Source organism: Hippichthys cyanospilos, chromosome 17, assembly GCF_059441005.1.
Source record: "Hippichthys cyanospilos isolate Australia breed blue-spotted pipefish chromosome 17, RoL_Hcya_1.0, whole genome shotgun sequence".
Classification (NCBI taxonomy): Eukaryota; Metazoa; Chordata; class Actinopteri; order Syngnathiformes; family Syngnathidae; genus Hippichthys; species Hippichthys cyanospilos.
Window position 1 is genome coordinate 3,157,452 of NC_142385.1, and position 16,876 is coordinate 3,174,327.

The window sequence follows — 16,876 nt, forward strand, 5'->3', positions numbered from 1 at the left end:
TTTCATTCTAAATGTATTTTCACTAAATGTATATTTTATATATAGTATTATTGTTCATATTCTAATCTTTTCGTGTCATATTATATCCATTTGGTTACGCTCCTTCCAGCTTTGTAGTTTTAGTAGGTTAGAGTTTTTTCACCAATTTGAATTCAGCTATTGTGTGTCGCCAGGCTGTATAAAATCTGCCTGCAATCAGACCCATTTGAGGCCATTCCAATCGAGAGTAGCGGGCTTCTGTGCAATGTACAAAGACATATGTGCAGTGTGCAAAGGCATATGTGAACAGGCACATATACTGTATTTAATAGACGATTCAAATCGCGAATTGAGTCATAGGGTGGCCATCTAGAAGCCTCACGTTGAACGTGACATGATAGGATGCTCACTGCAGGGAGGCAGTGCCATGTTGACTAAGCTAACCGTGTTGCTTGGCTGATCTGCACTAAAAGCGTAGCGTACAGCGAAGCCAGACCCGTGGACATTTAGCAGAAAAATCAAACCTACTTGCTTTTTTTTCAACCCACAATGGCTGAAGAAGAGCAAAACTGAAATTGGACGCAATTCGGCATTGACATCCATGTAAATAAAAAATGATTTATTAATGTAAATGAAACTCATTGAAGTCTTTCTGAGTAAAGAATGGATTTTGTACTGAAATAAGTGGGGGATACCCATTAAGGTGAGGTAAACATTTTATTTATTTTTTTTCATATGGTTTTGTAATTTTATTTTGTTCATTTTCAATTAGTGGAAAAGAAATAAAATTATGTTCTTAAATGTATATTAAACTGCAATTTGTAATTTAGCATACAATCTTGTTAAAGCTTGCCTGCTCTTGGTGGACTTAATAAAACGTGGACAAATAATTTTAGAATATTGTTTGAAATTTTGGCAGTATCACATGAATAAGTTTTAATTGCTGATGCAGGTTTATTGATGTTTAAATGCTCTGGAAAATGGCCTGTGTAGCACAGTAACCCGTGCATGTGCTTCTGAGGGGTCGAATCACTGAAGGCCTAAGTGTGAAATGCACAGACTGACACTGATACTGTATACATTTGGGTCTACCTGGTGATTGCCGCCTTGAGCAATCAATTTCATGGTCTTGAGTTGTCATTAATATTATTTTTATTATTTATTTTTAAATGTAACAACATTGTATCAGTGACAAAAATCTCACATCAGTCACAAGTACTGACCTGCAGTGACACATTTGGATTTGTAATTCAAGGCATGTATGCAAATAATAATTTTAAAATTATTCAACTGAAATTAACAAGAAAAAATACATACCTCTAGACTTGTGGTGCCAAATGATTTACCAGACGTGTCAAATTCGATCACTAAAATTACAATGTAAGCTACACACGTTCGGTCATGAACCTCTTTGAAGTCATTCCAGTTGCACTGGTTTAACACAATTTCTAACTTCAAAAACCATCAGGTTAATCCTAGGCTGGACTTTGACCAAGAGGTAATAATGTTTCAGAAAAAAAACATTATCAAACTAACATTACATCAGTGAACATAAAATGTAACTTTTGCATGTGATGGCAATAAAGATGCAAACTTCAACCTGTCAAAAATACAATTGCAAACTTCATAAAAACACACTTGACATGGTTTTAACAAATTTGATTGAACAAACATCCAAATGGTGAAGAAACAAAATGATGTAAAAGGACTTTGTACATGTGTACAAAATTAGATTGATCCCAATACTGTACATAGTTACCAGAGGTGGGCATTTTACTTTATTTTTATTTATTTATTTTTTGCTGGTTGATAGTCAATTTACAGGTACTGTGGACCCTGGGGATTACCCGATTTTGGGAAGATGACCTAAATTGTCATTGGCAGTCAGTTCCTCCGTTAGCAAAATACTAACATCACTTCCGTCAGTACTTGTCAGCAAAATATTAACAGCACATCTGGTGCACTTGGAAAAAAAAGTACTTCAATTAAGACAATTAAAAAAAAAAACATTTCAAAAAAATTAAAACCTCAGTCATTCAAAACCATAACTATACTTTAATTAAATAAAATGTCATCTCATTATAAATAGGATAATACCTTTTATTGGACGCATAACCACACTCTAAATATGATTAAATAAAACCATCATTGGATGAAATAAAATAAATACAACCGCCAACATTAATTATCATCAATATAAAGTTAAAATAAAATCTAGACAATACCTTATAGTCTTTGCTTCACATTTGCTCATACATCTATTTATCAGACAAAATGGAGAAAAAAAAAAACCTCTAAACATTGCCTTCATTGTGTCGTCAACGGCACATACAGGTTTGTTTCGGTTAACAGTGTATCCTGGACATTGGTTTGCATATAATGCAAACACATAGACCAATGAGCTTACGGTACATCTTTTTGTAGTCCATGCAGCCTTCAGTAGAAGGCATTGTTCACAGTCATGGTTCCACGAAACAAAATTCACATGTCATCTGCCACATACAAAATAAACAGTAAAAAGCCCAATAAAAAGCAAGGTAATGCTGAGTCGATTTTACTAGATAGTGCCTTTTTTTTTTTGCAATTTTTCAAGTTGTAGCTCACAAACATATTTGGATTTCCTAGCTAAAAGCGTGATTAGCAACGAGAAAGAGTGATTAGCAACAAAAACACTTTGCCATCAGCCCATTGCTGGTATAACATCACTTCTCTTTGCCATGAAGGAAAGGCATCCCAGGATGTTTTCTTTTCAGTCAAATCATATTTAAACAGCAAATGACACAAAAATAGCTTAATACATAATTCTAAACATTGCTTTTTAATTCAGGCCTGTACAATGAATGTGTTGAGCAAGATTGTGTACACGTATGCATTGCAATTCAAAAAACCTTGACAGTCAAGCACAAAGCAAACAATGACAATCCAGCCATGCTAGGCAATTTCCTGAGGTGAAGGTAAGTCATGAAAGTGTTTCTTTCACGACTGAAACTGCAGCATCCATAAGTACAGTCGGCACCCGGTTTACGAACACCCTCTTTTACGAACATTTCGACTTACGAGCGTGGACCATGGAGTTTTTTGCCCCCCACTTACGTGCAAACCTTTCGTCTTACGAACAACACGAAATGCCGGCCATTGTATTCGTACATTTATTCGTACATTAAGTTCCGCTTTGTTACGTCAACTAAATCAAAAGTTGACGCTCATCACGGCAACATTGAACGCTATTGCTCTTACAATGTCACAGTCACTGTGTCAGTCACGGTGTCAGACACGGTGTCAGACACGGTGTCAGACACGGTGTCAGACACGGAGATGCTATTGGCCGGCGTCACGTCAATCACAGAAATGCCGATATGCTATTGGCCGAACGCCTTTATCTAGCTTGATGGCACAGCTGGTCGGGACGGAAGGAAGGAGAGAAAATCAGTCAAAAACGGAAGGAAGGAATGTTGTTAAGACTTTGCAAACTTTATCTGTTAGACATGGTCTCTAAAATTGCTAGTGGTGGTAAAGGAAGAATTAAGAGGATGATGACAATCGAAACCAAGCAGGAGATAATAAAAAAAAAAAAATACGAAGGAGGCGCACGCATGGCTCGTGAGTATGGCCGTAACCGCTCGGCAATCTTCTAAGGGCAAGACTTTCCTTGCCGGGGGACAGACCTCGATCGACAACAAAATTGAGAGGCTTCTTCTATTATGGATTAAAGAGAAGGAAATCGCCGGTGATATGTTCTAGTTTAAGAAAAGTTCCCGTTTAAGAAAATAAATAAATTCTGCAGGTTGGTCTCTGCTCCCCTCCGCCTCCACCCAGCTCAAGTCACGTCGCCCCAAAGGTAAATGTCATTTTTCCTTTGTATATGTTATTTAACTGTACAGTAGATTATGTTACTCATTTTTAATATGTGTATAAAGTCGTGATGTTTTTACCTAAGGTTTTTGCACGCATTCACTAATTAACATAGGTTTGGATTGCCCGTCATACGAGCAGTACGAGCGTAGCCGCTGAACGGATTAAGTTCGTAACACGGGGGCCCACTGTACCTCCCAGATCTCAGAGCATGAACTTAATAGGCCGCTGCCTACCCTGACACGTTTTAAAACTTCCACTCCCGAGTATAAGACAGTTTAAACATTTCTCAGAAATTTCAAGGATGCAACTGGCAGACAGCTGATGATTACAAGGGATGAAATATATTGCTCTGGTTAGACTGCTGCCGTTTCTGAAATATTTCTCACTATCCGGCAGTAAAACGACTGATGTCTGTTGTGACGGACTGCCCACCTCTGGTAGTTACCGATAATCAACACAGAATGATCACTGGAAAATTTGACAAATAACAGTGCCAAAAGTACAACTGAATGACATCATGAAGATGTGTAACAATAACAACAAAAAATCATGATAAAAAATCGTGGAAGTTTTGCTGTCATCGGCTTGTTATAAAACAAATTCATTAATTCACATGCAAAGTACCTCATCTCATTTAATATCCTTCATTCCGATGTTTATTTACTAATTCATCACAATACTGCACATATGGATATTTATATATACACCGTAGCTTCAATAATAAAGTTACACAATGTGTACAATGAGAAATATATGTAACTTTCCTGTTTTTCACTTTCACCTCTCAAAATGTAACATTAAGGCAAAGTCTCAGCTGTTGTGTTTTTCTCCCAATGCAGCTATCAATAGCTTGTGTGTTTGCTTACTTCAGTGTGATGTCACAGCCCTCTTCGCTCACGTTATTGTGACTAGTACTGTACTATATGCTTGCAAGGAGAGTCTCATTTGAATGTCATTTGTTTGTGTTGAATAATCATTGGAATACAGTGATTTATAAACTTGAGTTCATGGAATTGCTCACCATGCCTTGGATTTTTCTTTGTGTAGTTGCATACTATACTAAAAGAAACCAATCAATTAAAATACCGATTCTTAGGCTCGAATTGAAGCGCACAATTCTTTACGCTGTGACAGAACATCGAACCTCTGCAGATACCACTATTTAATTATAATCCTCCCATATTAATGCTCGTTTTTTCTCTATTTACTGTACTTGCACACTCCAATTCCAAATTTGTGATGATCTGTATGATGTAATACAATACAGAATACCAGAATACAATGATTTGCAAACCCTTTTCAACCTATATTTAGTTGAATTCACTACAAACTATTTATTTGCTAAACTGATAAAACCTTACGGTTATTTTAAAAATACTGACTTCAATTTGAATTTGATGCCTGCAACACCCCCATACCATATCCCATAACAAATACCCATTTAAACTTTGTGTTAACAATCTGGATGCTCCTTTTCCTCCATTGCCCAAAGGACTCGATTTCCATGACTTACAAAAACAGTCTGAAATGTGGACTCATCAGACCACAGCACATTTTTCTAATTTGCATCAATCCATCTTAGATGAGTTTGGACCCAGAGAAGCCGATTGGTTTTGATATACGGCTGTGTTGGTATGTGTTGAAGCAGTGGCGATCCGTGTAAACTTGACAAAAGGTTTTCTGAAATGTAGCCGAGCCCATGTTGCAATATCCTTTACGTACTGATGCTATGTCAAATGTAAAACTTGTGAGAGGGTTTATGGGGATTTAACTCATTCCGTGCCTTTGACGGCTATAAACGTCAAAGATCCATTTTCACTGGTCTAGCAATTAACGAGTTAATTATTCTACATGTCACTCTACGTGACTGGCATAACGAAGAATAAAAATGTATCACTTGCAGTATATAACTGACTTAATTTGCCATTTTGCAGAAAAACGTTTAACTCATTCACTGCCAATGATGACAGTTGATGTCAAATCAACTTTTAATGGGTTAGTTGCCCCTTATACGTAGAGACGTCTCCTGATTCTGCCAATCTTTTTGTGATATTATGGACTCAAGATGAAGAAATCCCTAAAATGTTGCAAAACATTGTTCTTCAACTGTTGGAGTATTTACTCAAAGTCTTTCACGAAGTTTTGAACCTTGCCCCACCATTGCTTGTGAACAAACAATGATTTTGGTGATCCTCCTTTTATACCCGATAATGGCAGGTGTTTTTTTGAGCACTAGTCAACTTTTCCAGTCTTGTCACCCTGCTTTTTTCAAACATGCTTCAGGCACCCAATTAAAATCTGTGAATATAGGAGTGTAAATATACAAAAGCTTATCAGTTTGAAAGTTATATACCTCATCTTTGTTGTGTACTCAATTGAATATATATTGAAAATGATTGGCAAATTATATCATTATTTTCTGTTTTATATAATGTTCCATCTTAATTTGAATTGGGTTTTGTAAGTACAACAACCAAAAACAAAGGTGCATTAAACCAAACTGAGAAGAAAAAACAAACCGGCAAGAAAATTATTTTCCAAAGCAAAGCAAAACAGATATTAAGGTATAACTATTTCATTGTAAGACTTAAACTAAAATATTGTATAAGATGAGCCATTGTTTCTTAAGTTTAAATCGACATTGGATTCTAAAAGACGCTTCAGTTAAATCACTTTCCGTTCAATTCTGTTAGCCACACTTCGGCTCTCTTAGCCATGGCTTTGTCTAGATGTGTTTTGGTGAATTCATTATTTCACACATGAGGTAGGAGGTGAGCAAAGCTAGACATAAAGCATTAGTTGTGACAAATTCCACACAGATGATAACTTGATCTGAGCAGAAAGGGGAAGCACTTTAAATTACAGCTGCTAGAAAAAGGCATGGTGGAAGTCACTTTCCATTTTGAGGTTTAGGCTTTGGACACCAGTCAGTATCTGGATAAAGTAGGCAGTGGACTGTCTTAAACCTGCAGAATTGGAAGTTTGTTGTTAATGCATTGTATTAAGAGAAAACCAAGATCTTGGACTACACATGTTATTTTCTGTACCTTGTTGGATCTTCAACCAATGAAAAGCCTCCAACGATGCTGACCACATTCCGTCTATTCTCATAGCCTCCATAACTAAGCGTCACCTATTAAAGGAAAAACAAGGAACTGTTGAGTTTGCCATTTCACCCAGACTTTCTCAGAAATGTAAAACATACGGGTAGTAGGAATTTTTATGGCTAGAGTATGACATGCTATGCATGGCACAACTACAGGACAGGATCTGTATGAAGATGTTTCAAGTCCCCAACCATGGATCTACAGGGGGAACCAAAGCACTAGATCGCGTATGGTAGGTGAAGGTCATATGGACTGTGTTTGAGTACCTCTGTGAACAACTTAGCCTCTGAAGTTAATGTTTGCCTAAGATAATATTGGCTCATTCATTTAATGTGCATGTTATGGGGATTTTTATTAAAAAAAAAAAGGAGTTCGGTTTTAGTGCCTGTTGAAAATTTAAAATGACTGACAAACATAATATTGCTTTATTCATCCAATCAAATAATTTTGTCATATATTGGTTAAGGTTACAGGAGGTTCCATTAGGTTCAATAAACTATGTTCAGTCTTTTTCATTTTTTTTAATGAACATTCAATAAGTCCGGCCCTCAGCTTTAAGTCCCCCCCCCCCCCGTCCAGTTGACTTTGACGGCCGTGATATAAATGGTCATTTTTAATTCCTGAAAATGTAATCACAAATCAGATGACTAAAATGCAATCTGCAATCACAATGGTTTGGACTTTTTTGTTGTAAATGTGTGGCCTCCAGGGCATAAGCAATCATTTGTAAATGTGGTAGGACTGTACGGTGCATGCAGAGGGCGTAACATCAATAGCCCTTTTAAGGAGTGCTGTGCATGTAACTGAAGAGTGTACTTGCATTAAATCTTATCCAATCTAGATTTTTTTTTTTTTTTTTTGGTTTGTGGCAAAGATTACACTGCAATATATTTTTCCCCAAATACTTTTAAGATTCCTGTTGAGGGCCAACCTTTAATTTATATTTTTTACTTTCCATAAATACCAGTTAAATCCCACTGAAAGTTTCCAACTGTGAAACTGTTGGTAATTTTGCAATCTTCGTCACTATAATCTTAATATAACATTTTATGCCGTTTCATCGCCGAATCAGACACCTCCCTTTTTTCTCTCAGCGAATAATTGATGGTTATGAATCACATTCCACCTGCCTGCAAATAACAGGAAAGTTGTAGTGAACAGTGGCGTTTAAAAACTAAGTGCTGCTGTAAAAAAAAGCAGGTAGAGATGTACTGTAAGTACCTGGTTATAAAACCAGATATGTTGGATCTCTTAATTAAATCTCATGTTCACCTTTTAATATAAAACATGTGTTTCCAGTATGTTTTTGTCCAATATTTTTGATTCATGTATACTATTATTTATTAAGTTAAATTTAATGAAATGAATTCATAAAAAAATGTATATATTTAATACTACGAAAACAAATCAAGGCCTCCCACCCGTTTGTGCACGTTACAGTACTGCCAAAGCTATACTGAGCAGTTCAATAAATAAATGGCTCTCAGCCCCTATATGAGGAAAATATGTTAGTACAATTATGGCTTTTCAACAATTACTGTACATAACGTCTGTAAGGAGGCTACTCTACCCCTTTTTTATGCAAACGGGCCAATAACACAACACACACTAACCTGCTCCAACACACTGTCAACAGGCAGCTTCTGGAGATTCTCCAAGTGAGAATGGAAGAGGTGTGTGTGTATTAATGTGACCTCCAGCAGAGCCTCTATAATATAACCAATGGTACAGTCGTCTGGAAGACGGATCTTCTCTGCGGTGCTGATGAAATTTCCCAAACTGAAACCACAAGATATAATTTCAGACTTCATCTTTAATTCCACACTAATTTCCCTGCCTTGTAGCAAGTACCATAGTTAATTCGCACTAAACAAATCATGCATCCAAATGAGTGCATGGATTTTGAGGTTGGTAGAAAAATCATTTTAGGGACATTTTACAATGACATCTGCACCTTTCTGTTCAGCATACAAAGCAGCTGCATTATTCAAAATGCAAACATTTGGAAATGGCTATCAAAGTGGAAGTTTTTGATGGCACAAATTGCATGGAAATGCTGAAACGGACATCAACATGAAAGCAATGGGACATGCGTATTATGTACAATTAAACACTGAATACCTAATTTTGCTACATTTTGCTTTATCACAGTTACTCTGACCTCAGGTAACAAATAACCATGGCTCACCTGTTTTCTGGGTTTGGTCATTCACAGACTGATGTATCACTGAGTTGCAAAGAGTCTACCACTACACTATCTTGGACAGGAGTTAATCATCTTTTATGGTTTTTTTTTCCTTCTTAAATAATAAGTCGGGGCTCCATTTACAAGCAAAAACCGCATATCACTTCTTTTAAACAATGTGAGCACTATACTGGTAGATATAAGTTAACAGTGTTCTCTTATTATTTCGTGCTTCCTCTTTCGCACCCTGAGTGCTTTGCGTTTCTTTTTTTTCCCATTTAAAAGAAAAAAGCTATATCGTGGAGAGAAGCTTTCCTGCATGCCAAGCAGACTGCAATTGCACATGCCACGGGCGCTCCTCTGACGTCGACCTGGAGTGGAGCCCGTAGCTGACCACACATGAACGCAGAAGCAGAGTTTACACTTGAAATTCCAATTATAGCAACAGCATTTGTAACATCTTCCGAACACTCTCTTTTGTCTTCACCGTACTTCATCTGCATGTTCTCGCTCATGTATGAAATTCACTCGAAGATAGCTACTAGCGATACTGTAGTCAACAGCCAACAGCTTGGACAGATCAATCAGCTCACGGCCACACCTACAAGACATGTGATTGGCTCCCAGCGCAACATCGAACAATGAGGGCAGGAGTGGATTACAACTGCTGGGCAGGATTGGATTCCATCTGTTGTGCTGTTGTACGAATTGAATGTTGCCATGCAAACTTGCGCCGATTGACCGCCATGGGTTTTGAGATGGGCCACCTTGGCAGAGGTGCTTTTGGTGGGATGGGCCCACCGGGCTGGATTGTGAGGAGGATCTCACCCATCACGCAACAATGAAACCCGGGGCTTAGGAAATCTCCACTTTGGTCAGAAGTTTTGAAAGCTTCGGTATTGATGAGAAGAGAAATAAAAAGGGCCCGGCCACGTATGGCAAATAGGTCAAAACGGAGACATTTACTGCCAGTTTGACATGTGTAGACAAGGCCTAAGCTCAGCATAACCTTGCTTTTTACTTGTAGTATATGTGACAAATGAGATCTGCTCAAGAGGTTGTTTTTTTTTTGTAACCATGACTGTAAATGACTTTTCAAAAAATGACTTCGGAAAAGCACTGCTTAAATCATGATGATGTGCATGCTTCAGAGTGGATGGGATTGCTAAATTCAGTCTGGTGCCCAGGATACAAATTGTACTAACATACAGCATAAACACTGTCACCCACACTCTACATTGTGGTGTAGGGTTTAGTTTGTTCGTCTTATAAACTTGTCCAATTCATGAGGATGATTGAGTGATAGGAGGTAAAGGAAGTAAAGATGGGAGTGCCGTTAATATTTGGCTGATGCAGTCCCCTGACAGACGATTACGGTTTGGGTAAACATCTCCAATATACAAAAAGACGAAAATGAAGGGGGGTCTGACTGTAAATGACAAACTATTAAAAAAATAAAAATAAAAAAGTAAAATGCCCACCTCTAACAATTGCATTATAGTAAACAAACACATTACAGTAAAACTGGCTTGTGACCAATTTAGGGTGTACCCTACAGCCCAAAGACAGCTGTTGTGCTTCACCAGCCTATCGGTGACCATAGTGAGGATAAGTGGTTCAGAAAATAGATGGAGAAATTGTGGTAAATGCACTGGCCCACCTCTTTCGTGTGTCACATAAAACAGGAGGAGAGGGGGTATAATAGATAGAGCACAGATCACACTGGTCAAAGGTTACTGGACTTTCGGTTTCGGGTGGACTCGAGCATGGCACAACCTACCGGGTGATCATGTCTTGAGAGTGTACAGTAAGAGCATTCAAAAGTACTGTGAGATGAGGAGAACACATGACATACCTAGCCCATGGACTCATTTTTAGTGCCAGACCTCGGCTGATGCAAAAACCTGCACCACCTGTTGCAAACCAAAACTTGGCTGAAACCTGAAATGAGAAACAGATTTGGGGAAAAATATGATGCAATCCAAGTCCTGGATCCCGATACTCAACAACTTTTGTGCCTTACACCTTCAACATTGTATTGGTGTGGCATTGTATTTGTAAACGGTTTTAAAACATTTTCTTCATTACACACTCTAATGCAGAATAGAGTTCCTTTGTTTTTACCGAAATTCCCTAAATATAGTGCACACCTGTATCTAGGATGCACCGTTAATTTTAGGGTCAAATTCTGGTATTTTCTATTTATCGTGTACATGATGCACCAAGAGCTTGTTGACAATGTAAAAACTGTAGCAAAACAGAATAAACCTGATGTTTGTAATATCTTAATATTTTCTTGTATTTATATCTGAAAGCTATTTATTTGTTGCAGGTATAGCGCAGTGACAGAGCTGTGATTGATCAAGCAAGTGAGAGAGAGTCTAGCGGCCGCTGCAGGGAGTAGATGAGTGTGCCTTGAGAGCCTTGAAAGAGTTTCACTGAAGATTTTTTTTCTCAATAAATCTCAATGCTGATTCTACCATCTCGTTATCCTGCTTAGTCGGCTACAGGCTCCACTCTAGGTTGACGTGCAAGAGCTGTTAGCCCATTAGCCCATACCTTGTAGCAGCCTCACGGTTTTCAACCTGCTCTGCTTTCTTCTTGAAAGCTACTGTAATATTCTTGTGTGAACAACGGTGGACTCAGACGTTGATCCAGTCTGCTTGCTTCTTCTTTTTTTTTTTTTTTTTTTAAATAATGCCATAACATTCTTGGCTAACACGAGCTGTTGTTAGCTGCTAACAGTCAACTGACGTCTGCCCTTTAGCTCGTCCTGTTAGGGTAATTATTATAATTATAATTATTAAGTAAGAATGTGACAGATATTTACTACAAAACGATGGCGTTTTGTACAGATGGCGGTGTAGTTACTGACCAAGCCGTTGCTCTTGACCCTCTCTGCAGCTTCTATGGGGTGATCAAGACTCGGCCTACCAAGGTAAACATCCTGGCTGTGGTGATAGGAAGATAGCAGTTGCAACAGGCTAGGTAGAATCACATAGTTATCATCATCCATGTGACAGAACCACCTAAAGAACACAAAATATTACTCAACAAACACTTTACAAGGAGCTTGCACTCAAATCAGACCATTGGGAACCCCCCCTTCCCTGACTCACTTCTTCTGAGACTCAATGAATTTGTCATACTCAACAGACATCTTGCAACACAGAGCCTGTCGAGTGTGAGCCGCTGAGCAGTTGGTGTTTATAATATTTGCACCTAAAAAAAAAGATTCTTATTAAAACAACGAAATTATCTGATTATTGGGAACCACTTATATTTCTTTACAATTCTCTATCGTTCTTGTACTTTATTCACTTATGCTGGGCATATTTACCTGTTCTCATTTGCAGCTCTTTGTCTTCACCATCTGAGAATAAGTAAGTCTGGAAGAGACAAAGACACAACTGTTCTAAAACGTCAACACTCACATACATGCGCGCAGTCGCACACTGTTCTCACAATCAGCCTATTGTATACTATGAATTGTGAGAACCAGTGCTGGTAAGTAAAGCAAAGATATATTGAAAACATGACACAGCAAACACCTCCATAAAGTTTCATCTTGAGCTTGGTGCTGTGGTCAAACAAAACATATTTCCAATAAACATGCATATGATTGCGTTTTGTGTACATAGTCATTTGCATGTTTGCATATTTATTGGAAAATTTGAACTGTCATCCAGCATGATACTATCCTAACGTCGCAAGTTGTCTGCGATCAAAGTAGGTCTTGATTGTATCTCGCTTTTCTTCTGACAAAAAACATCTATATTGACCCTTTTTCAGACAGTAAAGAGAAGCAAAGAGTATTCAATAAAGTCAGCGGTTAGTATGTCCACCTTACAGTTCAGTGGGCGCCGTGTCTTCCTGTGTGGAGTTTGCATGTTCTCCCCATGCTCGCAATGGTTTTCTCTGGGTACTCCGGTTTTCTCCCACGTTTCAAAACCATGCATGGTAGGTAAATTAGAAAAGGTAAATTGTCCTTGGGTGTTTGAGAGTTTGAGAGTCAGTGTTTCCATTTTTGTCTGCCCTGTGATTAGCTGGCAACCAGTTGCCCGAAAACTGTCGGGCTCAAGCACATCCGTGGCCACTGTGAGGATTAATAGTCAATATGGATAGATGGATGGATGGATGATTGGTCGATCAATCTAAGTCAGCTCTGGCCACCCTTTCGCAGGTCTGCCATTGGAGACTCATTTGCAAAATTACCACAACTTGTCTCAGCGTTCCGTATTTACATCAGTCACAAAAATGGAGTCCCCTGAGGTTTTTTGTTGTTGTTTTTAAGCACTAATGTTACAACGTCACTTGAAACGTTGCCAGTAAATATAGGATTTATGATGATAACAAGGGTTCAGGATTTGTAATGATTTATTCCCAAGAGAATTGTTGTTTTAATGACCATCGAATTTAATTTCTGTAGTTAGAGAACAGATTGTATTTTTATTTAAGGAACAACTGTATATTTGTTTCGTGAAAAGGTTAGGGTTCGAGAGAAAATAATAGTCATGGCTTGATGTTTTACTGCTGACTGAACAGGTTGTATGAGATATTATCATGCTGATATTTACCTGATGTGAACTAGTCCCACAAGTTTGAAAAAAAAAAAAAAACTTAAAAAAGGCTTAAAAGACTCATGCTGGAAGTCTTATACAACATGCTTGGTCAGTAAAACCTGAGCTGTTTTTACATGGCGCCATGTAACACAAACACTCTTGGGACTGTGGAGTGGTACACCTGTTTTTTTTACAAAATAGCTGGTCAATGTGCTATATAGGCTGCTAACTTTGTGTGAAACTAGTTACTACAACCATTGTTGACACCCACTTAGGACAATTGTGCAAGGAAAGTCAAACTTTGGTAACTTGGCAAAAGACAAGCAACATTCTTGGACAGGATGACTTTCCGATCATGACAACTTGAATATTGTCCTGAATATTGCCTCTTTGCTTCGTTTTGAACAAACTACTATTGTAGTACCATGAAAGATAAACTACTCTCACCTGTTCTTTAGCCTGTGAAATCCAGGTCTGAATCAGCAGCTCTAGTCTGGATTTGTGGTACTTCCTGGTGGTTTTAACTGCAATAAAAATGTCCTTTAATTCCAGCAGGTCTAGTGATCCAGGTCCAGGATGCATTTGACCTTGTCCTTCAGGGAGAGAAAGCACTTCAGAGTTTTTCTTTTTCTCATTGTATGTCTCCTTATCGTCATCATTCCCAAAATGTTCTGACTTTGTGGTACCATTCAGGCCTTCTGAGCTTATATTTAACCTTGTAGCCCTTTCTGTGCCCCTAGTAGAATTGGACACTGTGGGAAGTCCAGTATTGTGATGTAAAGTGTAAACTGAGGTCTTGAGTTGAGGTCTGGGCTTGGGAAGGTCCACCTGGCGGGCCGCGGGTTGGAGTGCTGGGATGAGCAGCAAAAGGAGGCCGCAGAACAAGAGAGAAAACAGGAAGCCGACCTTACTGACGCCCACCGACACAATGTGCATTCTGGCGGACCGATGAGAAGGGTGCATCAGCCTCCAGGGCTGAAGCCACTTTTGACGCTGCCTCGTCCCATTATCACTCCATCGTACAGAATCCTGCAGTTGAAAATTGGAAAGACTTTAATGTAAGGTTGGTACATTTTAAACTTTCAAGTCTCTACGGGTGACATGTTCAATAATCAATACTTAACGTTTTTCAAGAAAAATGAGTGGGAAAAAAATCCTTCAGGAAAAAATATGCCTCAGTGAAACATTGGATGCATATACTGTATTTAAAATGTAAAAGAACAGCGCATTGGAAAAAATAGTTTGATTCACACAAATTTTGGAACAAGTCATAATTAATGTCCTTTGATATGTACTATGTGTGGCTGAATCCATTCATCAGTCAATTATCAATACAGTAGTCTACTCAAATTATAGTTTGCAAAGCCCTTGCAGGAAAGTAAAAAATGTTGGCACCCGCCCTCCCACTCTCCACTCCCACTATAAATAAGATTATTTAGTATAAAAATTTAGTTTAGCTAAGGGTATCCTTTTTAACATCAACAAAAGAAAACAGCAATATAAATCAAATTCCAACAACTGTTAATGACAGAGTTTACACAGGTTGCAGGGGTCACCAACTTCGGTCCTTGAGGGCAACTATCTAGCCTGTTTTCTGTGCAACCACCCTCCTCACCATTTGAATCAGGTGCATTGGAAGAGGGTTCCACAGAAAACATGCTGGATAGTTGCCTGAGGACCGGAGTTGATTATCCCTGCAGAAAAAAAATAAAAAAGTGCATCATAGTAAAAATTATGCCAATCTCTCTTTTATTGCCACAACACTTCACATGGCAAAAACAAAGCCTGTCCCTGGGGTCATCCTTTGCCCATGTCAGGCTCATTTACTGCCAATCAAAGTTGGAAATACAGTATAGTAAATTTTGGACACAGTTTTATCATGCATTTTCTTCGATTTTTGCATTAATCTTTTCAACGGCAACTTGCGAATGGAGTGTTAATAGTAATAGTGTAATAGTGTTGACACTCCAAAAACACAAGGTGGCGCTAGCGGCCAACTGATGAAATTAGCAATTCTTTCAATTGACTTCAACGAATGGCGTAGCCTGGACTCCCATAATACAAGTTTTCAAAAGTTATAACACTCTAATTTGATGATGTTATGACCTTTTCAAAGTCAGCCTAAATTGGGTGATAAAACGGCCAAATTAGTTATAAATCCCCGGACACTCAGGCGTTAACTCCCTTAAGCTTTAAGCGATTTTTATGTGTTTTGTTTTAGTGTAAACGTCAGACATGGCAACGACACATTAAAAAAAATAAGTGTTTTTGAATGTCATCAATGGTCAGTCACAGTAAAGCTTTCAAGAATTGTGTACAACTTGCAAATTGGGGCCGTGCATTATCTAACTGCCATATGAGGTGATGTTCTTCTATATATGGCACAACAATGGGGCTCAAGCTCTCGTCATAGTAACTCCTTGCATCCAAAATGCCATCAATAAAATGACTCAATTGAATGTGGGCATTTACCCTATCGTCGATTACAACGACGAACTGGAGGCAGGTCGAGACAACGATGAGGACGAGCATGCAGATAAGCTTTGCAGAGATGTTTTCTGACAAAATGAGCAGAAATTCGTCTTCACACAAACTTACCAAGATATGTCAGATGATGCACCGGAATTCCGCAGAGACAGCTGGGCCAACCAAGAGAATGCGACAGTGTAGAACTTTAAACTTAATTAGCCAAGTTAGCTTACTGGAAAACAATCGTGATGAGGAACGAAGTTGGAGGCTCGACGAGTTTTCCCCCCGGTCGACTCAATGCAATCCAATTTACGTTCAATGATACATTTTGAACAACTTTTCTGATCAACTGCCGAATTCAATCGAAAATCAGGAGTACAATCTTGTAAAAGTAAAGTTGCTTTCGCCCCTGCGACTACACGTATCAGTATTTGAATCAACGTTTGGGATTTAAAAATGAGTGTCCGGTACACCTTTCAAAATAAGAGGTAACATTGGAAAAAACGTGGAAATATATTCGTTTGAAATATAGTGTTAAATAAAAAATAATTGGAGTACATAAGTAAAAACTTGTTCCGCGTGTTCTTTTTTTGCATCTCTCGACTTATAGTATGTTGTGTATACTAATGTAAACTGGGGCAGCTCGGTGAAAAAATGGCACGCCCGTCCGCCTCTGAGCTAAAGAGTCCCGAGTTCAATTCCTGCTCGCTTCGGCTTCC

At 38.4% G+C, this 16,876-nt stretch overlaps 1 protein-coding gene across 1 annotated transcript; it reads right to left on the reverse strand.

Moving 5' to 3' along the window:
* Positions 1 to 1,304: 1,304 nt before the first annotated feature.
* On the reverse strand, positions 1,305 to 16,571 carry rfng (RFNG O-fucosylpeptide 3-beta-N-acetylglucosaminyltransferase). The gene is made up of 9 exons (XM_088439492.1): positions 16,287 to 16,571; positions 14,136 to 14,717; positions 12,467 to 12,515; positions 12,246 to 12,348; positions 12,002 to 12,155; positions 10,982 to 11,067; positions 8,555 to 8,720; positions 6,882 to 6,967; positions 1,305 to 6,800 (listed from the first exon to the last, which is right to left on the reverse strand). The coding sequence occupies exons 2-9, from the start codon at positions 14,649 to 14,651 to the stop codon at positions 6,725 to 6,727; spliced, it is 1,236 nt and encodes a 411-aa protein (XP_088295618.1). The 5' UTR covers positions 14,652 to 14,717; positions 16,287 to 16,571; the 3' UTR covers positions 1,305 to 6,724.
* Positions 16,572 to 16,876: the final 305 nt, after the last annotated feature.